This window comes from Alosa alosa, chromosome 18, assembly GCF_017589495.1.
Source record: "Alosa alosa isolate M-15738 ecotype Scorff River chromosome 18, AALO_Geno_1.1, whole genome shotgun sequence".
Taxonomy (NCBI): domain Eukaryota; kingdom Metazoa; phylum Chordata; class Actinopteri; order Clupeiformes; family Clupeidae; genus Alosa; species Alosa alosa.
In genome coordinates, this window is record NC_063206.1 from 14,437,757 (window position 1) to 14,457,999 (window position 20,243).

Here is a 20,243-nt window from a genome sequence, read left to right on the forward strand (position 1 = left end):
GAGCTGAGCTGAGCTGAGCTGAGCTGAGCTGAGCTGAGCTGAGCTGAGCTGAGCTGAGCTGAGCTGAGCTGAGCTGAGCTGAGCTGAGCTGAGCTGAGCTGAGCTGAGCTGAGCTGAGCTGAGCTGAGCTGAGCTGAGCTGAGCTGAGCTGAGCTGAGCTGAGCTGAGCTGAGCTGAGCTGAGCTGAGCTGAGCTGAGCTGAGCTGAGCTGAGCTGAGCTGAGCTGAGCTGAGCTGAGCTGAGCTGAGCTGAGCTGAGCTGAGCTGAGCTGAGCTGAGCTGAGCTGAGCTGAGCTGAGCTGAGCTGAGCTGAGCTGAGCTGAGCTGAGCTGAGCTGAGCTGAGCTGAGCTGAGCTGAGCTGAGCTGAGCTGAGCTGAGCTGAGCTGAGCTGAGCTGAGCTGAGCTGAGCTGAGCTGAGCTGAGCTGAGCTGAGCTGAGCTGAGCTGAGCTGAGCTGAGCTGAGCTGAGCTGAGCTGAGCTGAGCTGAGCTGAGCTGAGCTGAGCTGAGCTGAGCTGAGCTGAGCTGAGCTGAGCTGAGCTGAGCTGAGCTGAGCTGAGCTGAGCTGAGCTGAGCTGAGCTGAGCTGAGTTCTCAAGTCCTGGTAATGGGGAGTGACTGAAAAGCTTTTCTCTAAAAGAGAAAGAGTGATCAAGAATCGAAAGAGAACGTTTAAAAACAGAGTAACAGAGGAAAGAAAAAGAGGAATAACAGAAAATATTCGTTATAAAAACGCTAAATCTGAGCGAAAATCTGGTGTCAAGGTGAGGCTGCCTGAGCTCACAACAAAGAGGTGGTGGATGAGTGTGTGTCTGTGTGTGTGTGTGTGTGTATGCACTGGGGGTGGAAGTCATGACCCTTTTGTATGATTGATTGTGTTTGTGACCCCCCAGTGTGCGAGCATTAGTTTCACCTTGACAGGGAGCCTGTATGCATCTGTGTGTGTGTGTGTGTGTGTGTGTGTCAGCCGTGGCCTCCCCATACTCTCTCTCAGAGATTACACCCCCCCACCCCTGGAGAGGCTGGGAGATGGACATTGAGCTGTAATAGTTAGGTCAACCCCTCATCAATCTAGCGGGATGGGGCCATCAATAATGCATCAGAGCCTGGACCGCATCTTCCTCACAACCGGCTCGTCTGTTCCCTCACACCCCTGGATCCTGCCTCACTCTCCACTGGACACCTCTGTCCACTTCTGACCACTCTGAGGCATGGGGACCAAAACACCTCAAGTGAACACAATTATTTCCAGAATATCCAAAATCATTTTCAACACAGACTTGATTTGAAACTTATTTTCTTATGTGTGCAAATGAGTTTGAGGGGGAGGTGGAGGTAAGGTCACAAACACAAACCGGTTGCTTCAGTACATTGTTCATAATCCCCATTAGAAGTCATTAGCCATCCATTACACAGTCTCAACATGAAGGTGGCAAAGGGGGAAAGGGGGGAGGGGTAGCAGCGAGAGAGAGGGCTTTAGAAAAAAGACGGGAGAAGCCAACATGGTGGGGTGACAAACAGATGAATAAAGGACAAATGAACAGCAGAGGTGTGCAACTGAACCAGGAAACAGAGGAACGAGAAAACATGAACAAAAGCAAAACAAAACAAAAAAAAACAGGATGAGATGGCAAATAAGTTTAGATGAGATACCATTGGTGCTGAAGATGATATGCTGTTGTCTTTGGTGCTGCTGGTGCTGCTTACTACACTGTTTTTACTGTTGTTTGTCTGTGGCTGGGGCGGGAAAACAAACAAACACAAACAAACAAGCAAACAGAAAAAAATGATTTCGGATCCTGATGTATCCTAAAAAAATGCAAGAGCTTTGTAGCCCCTTAAAAGGAGCCCCCTATTTCTTTACAGTGGCTCCTTCTGGGTTGTCCCAGAAGCATCAATCTATTGTAAGTGGTCTCCTGCTCCACTACAGGTATCTGACACAGAGCAACACAGATCCTGTGAATCTGAAGCCTGAAGTCTGAGAGATCCAAAGAGACCTTCCTCTCAAGTTCAGTCTTTGTTCTGGCTTAATCACAACAGCCATTTGGCATTCTAAGCCCATCCATCCTGTATGAGCCTGACTGCTGAGATAATGTGCTGTGTGTGTGTGTGTGTGTGTGTGTGTGGCCTTGTGCTGTGGGTAAGTGGTGTCTGGGGGATACAGCGCCTCTGAATTTGACGCAGGCTGTTCCTCTTAAAAACCAGAACATGACTCGGTCTCTTTGGAGCATCGGGGCACATTTGTGGCGTGGTGCGGAGACACACTGGCACGCTGGCACACATTAACATTCTTGGAGCGCCGCTTGGATGCTCTGCTTTGCTTTCCCACACTCTCTTCTCGTACTCTTCCTCTCTGATCTCTCTCTCTCTCTCTTTCTTTTGTTCTTTCTTTCTTTCTCTGCTGGCGGTGAGGGGTGTTTTCACAAGTGACTATCTGAAGAGCTTTTGTGTCTACCTTCCTAGACTGATGATTTCCCTTATCAAAACCTACACAGTACACACGTTCCGTCTTTTCCTATCCAACACATGCTTTTAAAGAAACTTAAAGCACATAAGTTTGACTGTTGCGTAGGCCACTGGACCTACGTCTGGGGGAGAGAGATGGGATTAGTAACCTGCTGGGACAAAACCATCACTTCATCACTCGTACTCTACAGACAATTTATGACTAAAATAGCAGCTCCTGCCTCTTCTACACGACCTAACACGACGGCAGGAGACCGCAGGCAATAATCGCCCTGCAGTTTGACCAACCTATACAAGTCCACGGGCCTGTGCATGCAGTGAATGGCCTTGATGAAAAGGGTTTTTTTTTTATTATTTTCTCTCTTCTCGTTTCCGAATAGACTGAGTGTGTAGTGTACATCATGTTTGTGCAATAAACTACATTGTGTGAAGACGCTTGTTCTAAGCAGGTTTTGTAGCTTAAATGAGGTTGTGATTATAGGAAGGTAGGAAGAAGGGGCAGAGAAATGTTCAGAGCGGTCAGCTTCCTCTTGACCCCTGCAGACAGGGAGTGAAAAAAAATAAAAGAATCTCTGCTGGGGATGGCTTAAAGACCTAACAAGCTACAAGGAGCAGTAGACAAGACGCAGTGTGAGTGGAATGTCAAACATTCCTGATCTTAGATCAGCTGTGGTTGTGGGGTAGAGGTCCAGTCTGGGACAGGACGTTTGATTGATTTGTACTCACAAGTGTCAGTTAAGCCACAACAGACACAGGACTTGTCCGTCCTCCCAGACAGGATATGACATGGCAGAGTCTGCGCCAAAGTCCCGCGTCTGATGTGGCAGACTGACACTTGTGAGTCCATAACTCAGGAAAGACTACCCACGTTCCAGAGAGTGACCGACACCTGGACTCACACAGGTCTGCTGGGTGCCTCTGACGTGCTTCACACACACACACACAAACACAGCCCAGCAGAGCTTAATGTCTGGGGGTCTGTCTGAGAGAGTCTGGCGTGGAAACAAAAAGAACACTCTCAAAATGAAGTGGTCATGACTAATGCAAGACCCTCCTGGAATATGTGCCAAATTTCACTGCCGATAGGAGAGCGAGTCACTAATAGACTGAATGAATCAGACCTATTTTGCGTCACTCGCTAATTGGTGGAACTGTAATTGCCTTCACTCCCCTGTTGCTAAGTGTTCTATTTCTGTTCATGGCTTGTTTGCAATCAACCAAAGACATCAGATTAAATGTGAAACACTCTTGGGGGGGAAAAAAACAAAACATGGGGAACATGTTCAACACAACTGACAATTAAAAAAAAAAAAAAAAAAGTACAAAAAAATTAATAACACAATAGCCCTTACTCCTGATGCAAGGCCAAACCTGCCATCATGGGCTCTTCACGTGTTACCATGGAAACGAGGGAATCACCCAATTCTTTGTGCGTGGGTAGGAAAGGAAAAAAGCTCCACTGAAAGAAAAGGCTAATTTTTGGGTCCCTTTCAAAGGCCTGGGCTGAAAGAGCTAAAGACTAGTTGAAAACGGTCCCATTTCCCACAGGGCTGTGGGCTGCTGCTGCTAGCTCTTCAGTGCCTGGACTGTGGTCATCCACTGTGAATGCAAAACATGGCAGGCACACTGGAGGTGGCTGCAGTAGACCTACCCAAATGCCCCCCCACCCCCACCCCCTACTGTGTGGTTATGAATGTTAACGGGGAATAAGAAGGCTGGGCTCATGCCTACTTCCTCTGTGAGCTCTCAGGAAGGAGCAGTGTGAGCTAGGGCGTCCCACGGTCAGAACAGATTGGCCTGGCTGCCAGAGAAAGTACTGAGACATGGATGGTGGTGGATGGAAAACAGTGGGGAAGAGAGTGATCCGTGTGTGTGTGCATGTGTGTGTTGATAAGTGTGTGTGTGTGTGTGTGTGTGTACGTGTGAGTGTTTATATGTGTGAATATGTGTGTGTATGTTACAGTGTGAGCATGTGAACTTGTGTGTGTGTGTGTGTGGGAATGATTTTGACAACAAAATTGTAAAAGAAACTGGAAGGACTGAGAAAATTCCTGGACCCAAGAAAGAAAGAATAAAGACACATATGACCCCCCTCTGGCCAATATAAACAGGGGTAGAGAAAGAGAGAGAGAAACTGGATGAGTGAAAGAGAGAGGAAGAAAGAGAGAGAAAGAGAGCGAGAGAGACATGGAATAGGTCTCACCATTAAACAAACACTGGAGCTGGACTTCCTTTTCTGAACAGTTCGAAACAGAGGCACAGGGGGGGAGAAGGGAATCACAGGGGAAAAAAGCAAATAAAATACAAAAATAGAAAGGAATATTGAGCTGCTAGTTAGAACATCCCAGAGGAAAGGAAAGAAAAGGTAAAGAAGAAAAGAACAACCACAAGACTGTTCAGAGAAGCAGATAAAGTGGTAGATCTCTTTAATTAACAAGGGGATGGATTGCTAAACTCAATAAGTTACCTGGCAATTTCAGCCATGCGGTGGGTTCAGCAGATCACCCAGCTTGCTGCTGCCAGGGTCGGTTAGGCTGTACTGGGTGTAAATCCTCGCCATGTGTCCTTGTTTGGTGATTCTCTTTTTAGGTGATGTCATTCATTCAACCCTTGTCAATCACACCTGGTCACTGCATGCACTAAGCCCTTTGGCAAACACGCCTCTATAAGACCCCCGTCGAGGCCTCTGAACTCTTGTTTAACAGGGACAAACAACAAAATCGCCCCCTTAACTCAGTTGACGTCTTACTCAAACCACAGGCACAAAAGTGTGAGCCTTGACATGGTGCAAACGCATTTCAGGAGTGTTGACTGGCATGCAGCGTCACCACTGACATTTCATTGGCGTTTTAAAATAAATATGACTGCTGACATGGCTCTCTGACCTGGGCGGTTACTGTCGTTACCATTTGACATTTTCACTCTTGACATATGGGAGAGCCTCTTTCAGTAGTCGTCTTTGAGCAGAGCCAGGCTATCTACTGTGACTCACCCGATCATTAAACCTGCCCGTCTCATCAGCGAAGACCACTGATGCGGTCACTCTAATTTTACCCAATTAGACGTCGAGTAAAACATGGAGGCATAATTAGCTTGGACGGTTGCATGAACATGTTTGGATAGTGCGTCACGAATTGTGAATCTCACAGCATAATTCAGACTGAAGCAACCATGATGGTTTGACCATGAAATTAATAATATGTATTTGTTAAATTTCATCACTTCAGATGCACAAAATCAGGGTCTGAAGAAGAAAGAAAACCTTAGCACTAGCTAACACATGTGTACCAATGCGAACACCTGAAAACACGGTTTTGGAATCAAGCAAAGGCTTTTAAAACTGGAGTAACAGGTTAAAAGTACATTTCCGTAATGTGCTGTATGCTCAGCCTATTCAAAATGTTTCTCTCTCCTTAATGTGTGTAATAAATGTAACTTATCAAGACCGATGGAGAGAAAAGTAAATCGAGAAAAAGAAACAGAATAAAAAAAAGTGCGGACTGAAAGAATTTGTAGTTAAAACCTTTAGAAAAACAAAAATGGAGGGCAGAGTGCGGAACATACCTTGACTCCGTCCGTTTTCTTGTTCAGTAAACTTTTGCATGCTGAAATAAAGAGAGTGAGACAAGTTGAACACCACAGGGCCAAACACAAACCAATTACCATCAGCAGTCCATGCTTTTACAGCTACTTTAGACGTCCCGGCTGGGACAGGTAGTAACGCGGATAAGTACTAGTGCTGCAGCTTAGGCACAGGCTGGCTGTCGATGCTGAATGCAGCCATGCTTGTTCAGACTTATTGATCTGATGGCTTTATCACCTCTGAGAAAGTCCTTTAGGGATTTCTTCAGGTTCTGAGCTTGTGATCTCCACTACAATACCCATACTATATACTGTAGTCTCACACTTGTTACACTCTTAAACCGAATATGTTGAAAACAACACAACTTGCGTTGTTTTTAACACATCTGTGTGTCCAGACAACACAGTTTTGTTGTTTCCTTCTTTTATTAGCTACACAATATTTGTTTAAAATAACACAACTTGCGTTGAAAACAACATAACTTGCATTGTTTTTTTGACACATCTGTGTCCAGATAGGGACTACACATTTGTTTTAAGAGTGCAATGATGCAAGGGATCTTAAATCCATTGCAACACAGGAAGTGCCCATGACCACATCCTGACGTTGGTGAACCTTTGAAGACCCTGCAGGTCCTAAGACATTCATTTGAGCCACAGTGGGTTTACCTGATGACACTATTTCCTTTTCAGTAGCACCATGTCATTTCAGTGTTTTATTACTTGAATGTATGGCTGAAATGATCATATTCATCATATCCCTCGAGCAACCTCTCTTCCCTGTTACCAGCTATCTTGACCTCACATACCTGTACAGGTGAGGTCAGTGGGTTCTATTGCCATTTAGTGTGCACGTCAAACCTGCTTACACAGATTTCACAAGTTTATATGAAACTAAATGCTCTCATAGGACAGTGCCACACAAATGTGACAGACAGATGGTTCACTCACACACACACACATACAAACTCACAAAGACATATATAAATGTCACAAACTTCATATTTATCTGGATAATAAGCCACAGAACATAAAGATACATCAGTTCACCATCCTCTAGATCACAATCTCTATTTGAAACGGTCAACAGGCTTGATAAATAAAGATAAACGGACACTGTGCCACAAGGCAGCAAAAATTGTGACATTTTGCTAGATATACACATTCTCCATTGAAAGACATACTCCTTTATGTATATGACATTGTTAATTCTGCATCATAGTGCTAAGTAGTAACACAGCTGAAAAAAATGCATGTTTCTTGGCAAGCACGGTCCGAACAAAAGCAGCTCTTTGAACATTCATTTAAAATTCCATGTTAGCTGTCAAAGTTATATATGAACCTACTTGTGGAGGAAGATTAATTGTTACATGACTCAGTCCAACACAATATGCCAAAATGCAACTTATGATCCAGAAAATATGATGCACTATTTGATGATACTGGTTATATCTTCTGATCAAAATAAACCTCAGTGTCCCTTACCTTCAAATATTAAAATGTACGAAGGAGGACAAGGGAAAAATATATAAAGATTAAAAATAATCACTGGCTTTTTCTGGACATATATGACAGAGAATGCAGGCAAAGAATAAAACAATGACAACAAAAAGTTTGCAGGCCATCTGAGAAGGTCACCCATGCTGACCATTGAGCACTACACTCTGTGTTTTCACAGACACACACACACACACACACACACACACACACAAACACACACAAGTAAACTGTGCAATATGGGTGTCAATCTTGAAGCCGGTGTTGAAGCCTTTGGTGTGTTTTGCCATAACAAATGGTCTTACAAACAGGGTTTCTATATCACATGCAAGTCTGCCAAGACAAAGTGGCATTTGTCAGTAGAGCCATTGTAACAGCGATGAATATGCTAGCTGCAGGATTACTTATGAGAGGGAAAATTAGTCCACAGCACCATCCACACACACACTATGCTATGGCTGATGATGCATTCACGGGTCAAACTGGAACAAAAACACGCACACTCAAACCAGTAGGGTCATTCATAAAACACACACACACACACACACACACACACACACAGAGGCCATCTATGACTACATCTAAAGAAATAGAAGATGCAAGCAAACCAAAGTATTCCAAAAATTGAGTTGGATGCACTTCTGTGTTCTGCAGGTTCATGCAAACAGAGAGTCCCAGGCATGCTGGCAAGACATGCCCCACGATGCAACACCAGTCAGTCATTTATGCAGTGGTCATGAGCACTAACTCATTTCAGGTATGATAACAGGGCAAGTCAGTTGTTACTGTTACACACTCACACACGTGCACACGCACACACGCACAGACGGCTATCGTCTCTAGTACTATCTCTCATTCTGTCAGGGGATGGAATTGTTATTGCAGGGCCATGCCTAGATCTCATGATCTACATGTACTGAGACTGACTGTGCTTTCTGCTCCCTTTAAATCAAAGTAAGTGAGAACACCTGAAATGGGTGTGTGAGTCATGAGTGAAGAGGGGGGAGGGGAAAGGCCAAAGTCGTGCAGCAGAGAGAGATAACACGGCAGGCTCACGCTATTATCACCCAGAGGATCTCTCAGTCTGACGGCCCACAACACAACCACCGCACACGACCTCGGCTGACCCAATACAGGCGGCTAACTACATTTCTTACACCTGTGTGTGTCTGTGTCTGTGTGTGTGTCTCTGTGTGTGTGGGGGTCTAATAAAATATGCAAGGCATCTTCTTCATCCATCATCCAACACATTAGAATGTAAATGATGAATGATGCGTCAGTTACACAGCAGGTCATAATACATTGTGGATGTTATAAGGTTCCCTTTCGGACATTTTATAAGATGGATTGACCAGTAGCTGGAGATAGATTAACTCTATAAGAAGGCCGTTTTACTTTCAACACCCTACCCAATTAATGGCACCATTGCCATGATTACTTCATTACATCTGTCTCATATTTGAAAATAAATGTATTCTTTAGTGTGTCTGTGTGTGTGTGTTTGTGTCGAGTGCGTGAGACCACTCATAACATGTGATTGAGGTCGTGCTAGTGGGGTTATCGTGCATTCACAAGGTTGGGGTAGAAACTCTCCCAGGCTACATGCTGGCATAGAGGGGTGGGTGGGTGAGTGGACAGGCAGGCGGGCAGTGCCAACCTCTCCTCCCCTCCCCTCGGGGACATACCTTCCTGTGCCAGCGAGGCAGTGCTGGTGGTGGCTGAGGCAGGGCTGGTATGCTGCCGGCCCACTATTGGACAGAGAGGCATTCCATTGGGAGGGGCCAAACATGTTAGGAGGCTGGACCTTGTAGAGTGTCCATTAACTTACCTCAAGCGCACGCACGTGTGTGTGTTGGGCGCAACTTACTCCGTGACAAAGCCAACACAAAGTTATGCAGCGAGAGTTAAGATAGAGATAAGACTGGGCTGGCAGGAGCCCACATGCAATGCAAAAAAAGTGTCAGCAGGACCTTTAAGCTGTTTTGACTTTGAGCCTGTCACATCAAATCGGTCAGTTAGAAGTTTGCAGTTGGCATGCAATTCAATCTTATTAGATTTAGTGAGAGTTAGTTACAGAGACTTTAAAAAAGCGCATCCTCTGGTCACTGAAGGACTGCAGAGATTATTTTAATAAACTATTACACTATTATAACTATTATATCTGTATGCCTCTATAATAAAGATAATCTTGACTGACTGTCAATTCAGATGTTCTAGTCAATGGCATGGTCATTTTGCAGAATCCTGTGTAAAACATAAGCCTTGAGCTCACCTGAGAAATTTCTGGACACAAGCATAGTGGTGAGAATGGCTCCCTGTGAAGACACAACATGATCACATGAGTTTGGGGCCTCGGGGTTGAACACAGAGAGGCATGAGAGATTACGCAGCGCTGATAAGCGTCAACAGCGGCGAGGGCGGAGGCGTGATAAGAGGCAGCCTTCACCTTCAGCTTCCTCCTGGCGTTGAACTTGCGGAGGCACTCCACCGTCTCCTGGCGGTGCATCATGGAGGCCACGGTGGAGCGTTGCTGAGGGAGAGAAGGACAAAAGAGGAAGATGAGGAGGAGGAGGAGGAGGACGGTGGGATCACGCAGCAGAGGGGAAAAAAAAGCACCTGACGTCCATGTAGTGGACTGTGGTGACATGAGCATTGCAGGCCACTGAAAGGCCACGACAGGTCAGCATTTCACACTGAAGAGGTCATCAGAACATTTCAGGAGGGGGAACTTACGCAGACCCATGGGTGCTTGAGGGCCTGGTCAGCGGTGATCCGCTTGGCCGGGTTGATGGTCAGCATCTGGTTGATGAGGTTCTTGGCCTCGGGGGTGACCGTGTCCCACTCAGGGGAAGGGAACTGCAGGAGTGGGAGGAGGAGGGGGGTTAGAGAGAGTGAAGAGTAAAAAAAAAGAAAGGAGAAAAAGACAGGAAGTGTGAGACATAGAGAGACATTAAAGGATTAAAGAGAAGTATGTGTACATGACCACATGTACACACACACACACACAGATTGATGCCCTTTGTGAGGGAAATTAATTCGATTACAGATATGCGCGGCGAGGAGAGCAGGAGGAAGTGCCGGTCGTAGCAAAGTTTTCCGCCCGTGCTAATGGGACTGCTTTCCATAACCACATTGCTTCCAGACCACAGGTCTTTGTCACACTCTCCATCTCTCAGGCACGAGAAAAAGTGTGGACGACAGTCTCACACATCCACCCACCCACACATACACACACACACACTAAAACCACACAGAAAACAAAACCTAATTGAAGTGAATGGTGCTTTCAGGCAAGAGGTAAATAAGAAAATGCCCATTTGAGTGGCGGATGAGGTTCTGGGATTATAAATAGGCCTGTGTGTGTGTGTGTGTGTGTGTGTGTGTGTGTGTGTGTGTGTGAGTGTGTGGAGTGTGAGAGAGAGAGAGAGAGAGAGAGAGTGTGAGTGATGGCTAGTGTGGACCAGCGGCTTGATTCAATATCCTCTGCACAGTTTAAAAAGACACCGGTCGCTGTGCACTCCGGACCGTAATGCAGCATAACTCAATTTGCCTCAGGTGCCACTGGAGAGGGGGATTCTTCAGCCACTTCTCCTTTCCAAACATTCATAGCTCATTATACAATGACTAATGAAATCACTGAAGCTTTCTGTTGGGGCCAATGGAAAAATTGCATTAAGGTTTGGTCCATTTCAGGAGCTCTCTCCTGACCGTGCACCTGTGTTTATCTATGTGAAGAGGGTGAGAGAGTGTGTGTGTTTGTTTGAGAGAGAGAGAGAAAGAGTATGTGTGTGTGTGCGTGTGTGTGTGTGTGTGTGTGTGCGTGTGTGTGTGTGTGTGATTACATGTGTGTGAGTAGGGTGATAGGAAGACCAATGTTCTACTTCAGTTGACTTACCTCAATGCCACATTCTTTCTGGCACTCTTGGCCCTGGTTACTGGCATGTTCCCACACAGCTCAGTAAATATAGTATCAGCATACAAAGTTGATGATTAAAGCACATACCTCTAACTAAAGACACAGTGAGGGATAGGAAAAGAGAGAGGGAGAGAGAGTGAGGGAGAAAGAGAGAGAGAGAAAGAGAGAGAGAGATAGAGATAGAGAGATGAGGGGCACTCACATCATATGCTCCTGCTTTGATCTGCTGATATAGCTTGTGTTGGTCCTCATCCCAGAAAGGGGGGTAGCCCACCAGCAGGATGTAGAGGATTACACCTGCACAGTCAAGGAGATCCGTGTTGGGTCGTGACTGACACACAGACACACAGTGCAAGCAGCAGACACACAGCACAGACAGGCAACATACATACAGGTAGACAGACAGACAGACTGATAGCTAGACAGCACATAGAGAAACAGACGAGTTGGCTGCAGCACTCACCACAGGCCCAGATATCCACAGGCTTCCCATAAGGGTCCTTTCTTAAGACCTCTGGGGAGAGGTAGCCAGGGGTACCGGCGAACCCTGGGGGGAGAGACAGGGGGTGAGAGCCACCCACGAGGGGGCCAGACAGGCCGATATAGTAGCCATTAACACAGGTCTTCTAGTCGGACTCTCGACGGAATACAACTGGGTTTAAAATGTAGCATTTCAGTGCACCACAAGTAAACTAGCAAGTTTTCTCTGATGGACTAAAAACCAAGATACATCGATGGTCTGGAAAATGATTGACAGAAAACGTTGACCAAACCAGGAGATAGTAATGCTATTTACACAAAATTGAGTGTGATTATTTGTCCCACATACAGGGGCGTGGATGGTGTTATTGTGGCCATTGTGTTAAGTGGCTGAATAGCAGGATGTCAAGCAGCCCTTTAGCTAGACGCATCGTCAGTCAAGGCCACAGCCTCTCTGGAGGAATAATGACTACAAGAGCTGGCCTTTGTCCAGCAGACATCAGTCTAGACGTGCTCAGAGAGGACAGGACAGAGGGAGGGAGAAGGAGAAAATGAGAGGGAGGGAGAGAGAGAGAGAGCACCAGAGAGAGAGAGAGCACCAGAGAGAGAGAGAGAGGAAGAAAGAGATAAGGGCTAGAAAATGCTGATGGATATGACCGTTTCAGTGAAGAACAATCAATCAGAAGGACAATGGAGTGCAAACATAAGAAACGCCAAATCTAGAAAGGTCCAAACGAGAATAGGGGAAGCCAGCGCAGAGTGGAGACACTTCCATGACCATCACTGATGGGCAGAGCAAAGGCAAATGCACTCTTACCGAACCATGCCTGTTGGTCCCCTTGCACTTCAATAGCCAGACCAAAGTCTGCCAGCTTGACCGCAGCTCCCTTCATCTTACTGGCCAGGAGAAGATTCTCGGGCTGTGGAAAAAAGAAGGGCACAAGTAAACATCTGATCTGCTAGAGAAGAATTCCAGCTAGACTGGACGCGTGGTGACATTTTTGGAACAACAATTTTAGAGCTACAAGAACATGCAGTACGGATGCACACATGAGAACCCAGCTATACATCCCAGAAAAACACACCACTCTCTCTAGGCAACAGCAATTCAATCATCCAATCCTAATGGCCCTTTGCCCTGCAGCCTGGCCACCGATGCTTCTGCAGAAACAGAGTGGAGCTTAGGAGGCAGATCATGCTTTAATGTGACACTGCCTTGATGTAGAGCGGCGCTGGACTGGGCTGGGCTGAAGTGTTATGCTTTGGCAGGAGGCCTCTAGGGGCTCTGTGTGATCTGCAGAGAGGACCTGAGGGTCTCATCAGCACCTCAGAGGGCTGAGAACTCCCCGCTACCCCTCCCTGGAATACTAAGCAGGGAGCACTTAGGCTTTGACGTGCTCAGGTGAGAGAGAGGAAGGGAGGGTGAGAGGGAGTACGAAGAGGAAGTGAGGACGTACGAGGCACATGTGAGCTCTGATGTGGCCCTAACTGCCCTCTCCAATGCCCCTCTGACGGTGGGTTTGGAGTCTGACGTGGCAAAGACACGGAGTGTGCGTGACCCTTCCTGCCCTGATGTTTGCACCAGCGGCCGTCTGACACTCAGACGACGACTTCTTCTCAGCCATGTGCTTGAGCCGCCGGCTGGCTGCCTTCTCATCTGCCTCATTCTTTTGACATCTCTGTCTTTCTTTGTTATGCTCTCTCCCTCCATTTGCTTTGCTTCTCTTTCCCCCTCGGACTTCTGGGTGGGCCTTGATGACCCTCTCAGTGATGAATTAGAGCTGGCATCAGGAGTATCCCTCCGCCACACTAACATGCGCGCACACTCATACGCGCACACACACAGGCACACACACGCACAGTGTCTCCACAACCAGAGCGTTGCTCATAGCTTGTCTCTGCAGCCTTATGACGTCACACATGTTGTCATGGCAACTGCCCGTCACCAGCACCTCCCACCCCCCCCCTCACCTCGCTTTCTGTTTACCTTCAGCCGCTTGGTCTGGAGAGATGCCAGACAGGCAGTCAAAAGAGAGAGAGAGAGAGAGAGAGAGAGAGAGAGAGAGAGAGAGAGAGAGAGAAGGAGAGAGAGACCGAGAGGCCAGAGGTGGAGAGTGGGTGGCCATGGGGTTTGAGCAACAAGAGAGGCCATACTTGACTGGCACATTCAAAGTCACTCCAAATCCCCCACCCTGTCTGTGTGGTGCTGCCTGCCGTAGCCTGGGATGAGAGCGGTGCAGTGGAGGTGAGAGCTCTCCACTGAGCTCTGGTCAAGTATGGCTAGTCTGAACAGCTCCAGCTGGTCCTCTCAACGCTAACGCTCTCTCTCTCTCTCACATGCACGCACGCACACACACGCACATGCGCACACGCACACACCTACATATCTCTCCTTTGTACTGCAGGGCTCTATGAGCACAAGCAGGCAATAAAGCACATGCACTAACCATCCAGAGGTGACCTCTCTGACAACCCTGACAGAAATCCTGTCAAGATGAACAACCCTGAACAGTCTATCCATCAATACACTGTCACATGCCCCTTAGCCTTCAACAGGCTGAGGGACTCGGGGACAGCTCTCTCTCTTCTCTCTCTCTCTCTCGAGAGAGAGAGAGAGAGAGAGAGAGAGAGAGAGAGAGAGTGTCGTTTATCTGTTGATCGCTCACTGACACCTGACAACAACCACAACCGTCTGTCTCCCCTCTATTCTCCTTGTGACGTCTTCTATTAGTGTGTGTGTGTGTGTGTGTGTGTGTGTGTGTGTGTGTGTGTGTAATTCAGTATTTAGGTCTGTGACGCAATGGGTTGCCACAGAGAGGGGCACTATGATGACACTCCCCAGGTGGCAGGTTGCCATGGTGACGCAATGACTCACCTTGAGGTCCCTGTGCACAATGTCATGCTGATGGATGTGGCTGACGCTTTCCAGGATCTGATTGATGCAGTGGCTGCAAGGAGACACCGGGAGGAGGGACAACGAGACAGGAGACGGAGACAAATAAAAAATAAAAAAACAGAACATCTTAGCATCAGCATCAGCATCAGCATCACCCAGCATTAAGCATCAGCATCAGCATCAGCATCAGCACCAGCACGACACAGGCCCAGCACAGCCACACGCAGCAAGGACAGAGGGCCGTTGATGAGGTTAAAAAACATTCAACCCTAATTGAGTATTACAAGCATAGCTCAGAACAGATAGTTGTGGTATTTGTGGTGAAATAATGAATGGTGTCCATATAGCGTTGACGTGTCCATTGGCTTTCTTTAGCAAGTTATTCCCAGTCAGAGCAAGACAGGGGTGGAGAAATATATTTATCTTATTGACCTTTATGCCAAGGCAAATTTCCTTTTGGTGAGCTCCCATCCATCATTTCCCAATGGACTGGCTAGAAATATCCAAGAATTATTCAAAGGAAATGGGCCCGTTCCACTTGTACTTAGTCCTTCTAGGCTTTATTTAAAAACCGGGTGTTTTTAGACAGGCAGACATGAGAACAACTCATGAGATATTAAGGCTTTTAGTCAAATAAATACTGGCTGCCCAAACCAGCTATCTGATATGTCCAGTGGCAGGCGCATCGGCACACACTGCAGGCTCTGAACTTCAGGGAGCCTTGAACTGAGGGGGTTAATGGGACCAACTACTGGAAAAACAAAGCTTCCAGCATGCCTTTGTGTGTACAGTATATTTACACTTGAGAGAGAGAGAGAGAGAGTGTGTGTGTGTGTGTGTGTGTGTGTGTGTGTGTGTGTGTGTTTTCATCTTCCTCCTAAGTTGACTTCTCATGCTCTCTGTTCTTGTGTAGCTTCACGCCAACATTTACACAAAGTCTTAAAATACAACAGAGCGCTTGGGGTGAGATGGAGGGGAGGAGTGAGAGCAGGACAGAATGAGTGAGTGAGCAGAAAAGGAGGAAGAGAGAGAAAGAGAGAGAGGGAAAGACGGGAGGATGAGAGACAGACTCAGAGTGCAGTGCAGACCCATGACATGTCCACTACAGGCCTTCTTGCACAGTTATCAGCGAGTCACATTTCTTGTGTCCAAATTTGGCCAAATCTCTGCCCTGCATTCCACTTCATTCCATTACACAGGCACTAGAGCCCTTCTCACAAGGGCCTCTTCTCTTTATCCCTTGTTCTTTCTTTCACTCTCTCTCCTTCATCTCTCTGTCTCTCATTCCCTCCCTCCCCCTCTCTCTTCTTGTTCTCCTCTACCTTTCCTCTTCCTCTCTCCATTTCATCAGTGACATGTACTGTATCTCTCCTCTGCTGAACATCCTTGCCGCTGTTAGAAATGCAGTCCCCCTCTCCTCCTCTCTGACTCACCTTTTAAAAGGTCATGACCTCCATAACAACACCGTACAGTGTTTCCCACAGAATTGAATTGTATTTGTGGTGGTTGGTTTGCAGAATTAACTGTTTTTAACAAATTAGCGCAGCGTGGTTATGATGCTAACCAGCTTTAAGCACAATTTAGTACAACCTGGAAAATCATTGTGTGGTGGTCAATGTTGATATTGTGGTGGGCCACCACAAATAAGTCAATGTATGGGAAACACTGCCGTATGTTGATTTATCCCACCAAGGATCACACACATTACACTAATCATGGCACACCCCAAAGTCATGGCATTTCTTCTCCTCCTTCATTTCCTCCTCCTCTCCCCATTTCTATTCCTCCTCTACATCATCCTTTCTTCCTGCACACGCTACCCAAGGCACAAAGATTCATGTTTAGATTTGTAATTCAGGTCATTTGAGCTAGAAAGTTAACCTGACTCTCGCCAGATGAATTTCGTTCCGCCTAGCTCCACTCATCCATCTGGGAGCAATCCATTGGAGTGTTGCTTCAGAAGGCTGGGCCTAATCAAAAAATGCTTGCATATGATTGAATAAGTCACTTGTCCGTCATCTATTGACGTGCTACTTCAACCACTCACATCGAAGGCAACCCTTGATGCTGATAACAGTCTCACAGTCGCTTCTACGCTATGTCACATCTATGAAACTCCCGCCCTGCGTCCTGATTGGCTCTACCATAAAATCTGCTGCAGAAATCACTCTCAATGGAAGAGGTCCCAGATGGATGTGAGTAAAGCTAGGCGGAGCTACTAAGCGGAACGAAATTCATCTGGCGAGAGTCAGGTTACTAGAAAGTCACTTTGTTTGAAAATCTTTGTGGTTGAAAACCTACATTCTACTACCATAAAGCATTTTATTTAGTCACTTCATAACGGTCATCCTTTAGTTTCAGCTATTTGCTGGCACTAATTGATAGTAAATGTATTTTAAAAGTCAAAGCCCTGGGGTAACCCAATCTTCCTCATGGCAGCCAAGAAGCACTGCTGCCAAGCGTGCTGTGTTTTCAGTGGCCATGGCTTGTTCCGCTTACTGTAAAGGTTACTGTGGGCCACATGCTTTAGCGTGTCCTGTTCCTCCGCGTTCCTAGGAAGACCTCCAGCCTCCCAGGCTGATCAGAACCATACAGGACGTGGCATAGATGATGTGCCATGCATTCCTGTGGCGCGGGACTTTATGAAAGTGGAGGGTAAAGGGGCGATGCTGCCAGGAAACTGTGGTGCTCGCTCGTTCCCAGAATGCAGAAATTCTGGCTGCATGTGACCATACTGACCACACATGGCAAAAGTATTTAGCAGCGCTGCATGAATCTTCAATGATGCACATATGAATCCACGCAAGAGTTGCTGTTTGCCATTTGACCATGCATTTCATGATTGTGTGCGTATGGGACGAAACTAAGATGCATTCATGAATAAATGTTGGTTTGTAAGTGTGTCTGCATTTGTTTATTTGTTTGTTTTATATATATGTGTGTGTGTGTGTGTGTGTATGTGTATGTGTATGTGTGTGTGTGTGTGTGTGTGTGTGTGTGTGTGTGCTCACCTGGCATCAGCTTCACTGTAGTACTCCCTCGCCACAATGTCCTCAAACAGCTCTCCTCCGGTCACCCTGCAGCAGAGACACACGTCACACTTTGTTTCACACACTTCACTGTGTTCAAATGCAACACGTGTAAAACAAGCCGCACACATGCGCCAGGCACACTGCTGCCCCCACGCCCCCATCCACCAGCCCAGATAACGCCGCCTCCACTGGGACGGGCCCACAGCACAGCGGGCTCATGGGAGAGGTGCCAGCGGCCATGCCACCTGATGGCATGCCAGAGGTGCCACCTCAGGAGCACGGCTACTCTGTCTGACCCCACACACCCACAGACTCACACACACACACACACACACACATAAATAGAGCAAAACACAGGCTGCATACTCACAGGTCGAAGACCAGGTAGTGGAAACCCTCTTCAGAGATACTGTCATGGAGTCGAACTGTAAGACAGAGGAGCAACACGGATCAGAGCACCTCACAGAACATACTACCCCTCGGTCCTTCATTGCCAGACTATAGAAAACACACACACAAGCCTTCAGGGCCTTCATAACATCAAGCACACACACACACACACACACACACACACACTGTGCTGAGGGCACTCAGGCACAGCCAGGGCCATTATCTCCTTATCTCTGGCCTATCAGTCCCTGCCCGTCCTTTCTGCTTGCGGCGAAGAGACGTGGACATGCCACGTGCATCACAGGGACTGACCTACAGTTCCTGGAAGGAGAGAGCCACACTATGCACACACACACACACACCCACACACACACACACACACACACACACACACTACATCAAATACTACGCCTCCGCAACAATGCACCAACACTGACACCAGCATGTTATGGATATAATCCAACCATCTACAGTGACTGAGTCCTGCAACATCATAGATCCTGTCCGCGTTCACTACCTCATTAGAGCCAGTCCAGCTTAGCGTCACACACTGGTGTCACTGCTTCCTCATGGACTCCAATGGAGTCCTCACAACCAGAGGAGAGAGGTGAGGAGACACTGCAGAGCGAGATGATGACAGTCCAGCTCATGTGATGCGCGTCTGCAGCTATGTGTGCATGTAAGAACAGGCATCGGAAGAGACAGTGAGCCATCATGAGGCATGGCAGTCAGCGCTGCTTAGATGTCACAGCGTTCTCTTAAATGAGAGTATGAGGTAACGTCTGGCCTCAAATGCATCCAGTGGAAAGATGCTTGTGGAGAAAGGCACGTCAGTATGTGTGTATGTGCTGTGCGTGCGTGTGTACGTGCATGCATGTCTATATGCAAGAGACAGAGACGTAATGCTTGTGGAGACATGACAATATGTGTGTGTGTGTGTGTGTGTGTGTGTGTGTGTGTGTGTGTGTGTGTGTCTCCTATGGTCATCTTAAGCCCCCTGCTCTTGGCAGGCCTCTAGGGGGGTCAGGGCTCTGCTGCCCCAGCTGCCTCCCCCTGTCTGCCACACCTTCCAAGGCTGCCATCCCACCCAAACCGCTGCCTGAGCACCCTTTGTCTTAACAAAGGGCCCAGAGGCCCCTGGCTTTAGTGGGGAATACTCTGAATGTCACTCATGAGCTCCTGTACTTAGCCCAGGACACACACACACACAATCAGGTTGTGCAAGGGTGTGTGGAGGTATGCTGGTAGGAATGTGCGATGAGATAAACGCCTATACATGTCCGACATTGCTCAAAGGCTGTGTGTGAAACACACTGCTCTGTGTGTGTGTGTGTGTGTGTGTGTGTGTGTGTGTGTGTGTGTGTGTGTGTGTGTGTGTGTGTGTGTGTGTAAGCTGTGTATTCATGTCAAGCAAAGCAAAGCAAAAGGAAGAGGGAAAAGGAGAAATGGAGTACAGTGTGCATTAGCGTAGGCAGAGTTCCCAGAGGCTATATATTCCTTGTTCTCCATCTTCTTCTGTCTCACTGCCTCTCTCGCTCTCAAGAGTTTATCTGCAGCCCAAGCAGAAAACATGACAAGCTGTCTCTTTGAGGGAGACACAGAGGGGAGGAAAGGGGGCAAGAATGAGAGAGACAGAGAGAGAGACAGAGAGAGAGAGAGAGAGAGAGAAAAGACGTGAAAGAGGGGTGGAGGAGGACAATGCCTTGGGGGGGCTGAGAACAATCTGGGACAGTGTGGATGAGGGGAGGGAAATCAAGAGAGAGATCAATACACGAGAGAGAGAGAGAGAGAAGAGAGAGAGAGAGAGAGAAAAGACGTGAAAGAGGGGTGGAGGAGGACAATGCCTTGGGGGGGCTGAGAACAATCTGGGACAGTGTGGATGAGGGGAGGGAAATCAAGAGAGAGATCACACCCATAGATATATATCAGATAGAGAGAGAGAGAGAGAGAGAGAGAGAGAGAGAGAGAGAGAGAGAGAGAGAGAGAG

At 47.3% G+C, this 20,243-nt stretch overlaps 1 protein-coding gene across 11 annotated transcripts in view; it reads right to left on the reverse strand.

Annotated features, from left to right (window-relative positions):
- camk2g2 (calcium/calmodulin-dependent protein kinase (CaM kinase) II gamma 2) overlaps window positions 1–20,243 on the reverse strand; it is a 62,850-nt gene that overhangs the window by 15,068 nt on the left and 27,539 nt on the right. For 2 of the 11 annotated variants that reach the window (XM_048269651.1, XM_048269652.1), the window contains exons 4-15: window positions 18,237–18,291; window positions 17,846–17,911; window positions 14,814–14,886; window positions 12,756–12,858; window positions 11,922–12,005; window positions 11,661–11,755; window positions 10,276–10,398; window positions 9,989–10,072; window positions 9,815–9,857; window positions 9,228–9,290; window positions 6,028–6,068; window positions 1,651–1,734 (exon numbers count right to left, since the gene is read on the reverse strand). In XM_048269651.1, coding sequence (XP_048125608.1) covers window positions 1,651–1,734; window positions 6,028–6,068; window positions 9,228–9,290; window positions 9,815–9,857; window positions 9,989–10,072; window positions 10,276–10,398; window positions 11,661–11,755; window positions 11,922–12,005; window positions 12,756–12,858; window positions 14,814–14,886; window positions 17,846–17,911; window positions 18,237–18,291 — 914 coding nt within the window. Of the gene's footprint in view, window positions 1–1,650; window positions 1,735–4,666; window positions 4,700–6,027; window positions 6,069–9,227; window positions 9,291–9,814; window positions 9,858–9,988; window positions 10,073–10,275; window positions 10,399–11,660; window positions 11,756–11,921; window positions 12,006–12,755; window positions 12,859–14,813; window positions 14,887–17,845; window positions 17,912–18,236; window positions 18,292–20,243 lie in introns of all 11 variants that reach the window. The other 9 variants (XM_048269662.1, XM_048269656.1, XM_048269655.1 and 6 more) reach the window with 5 other exon arrangements.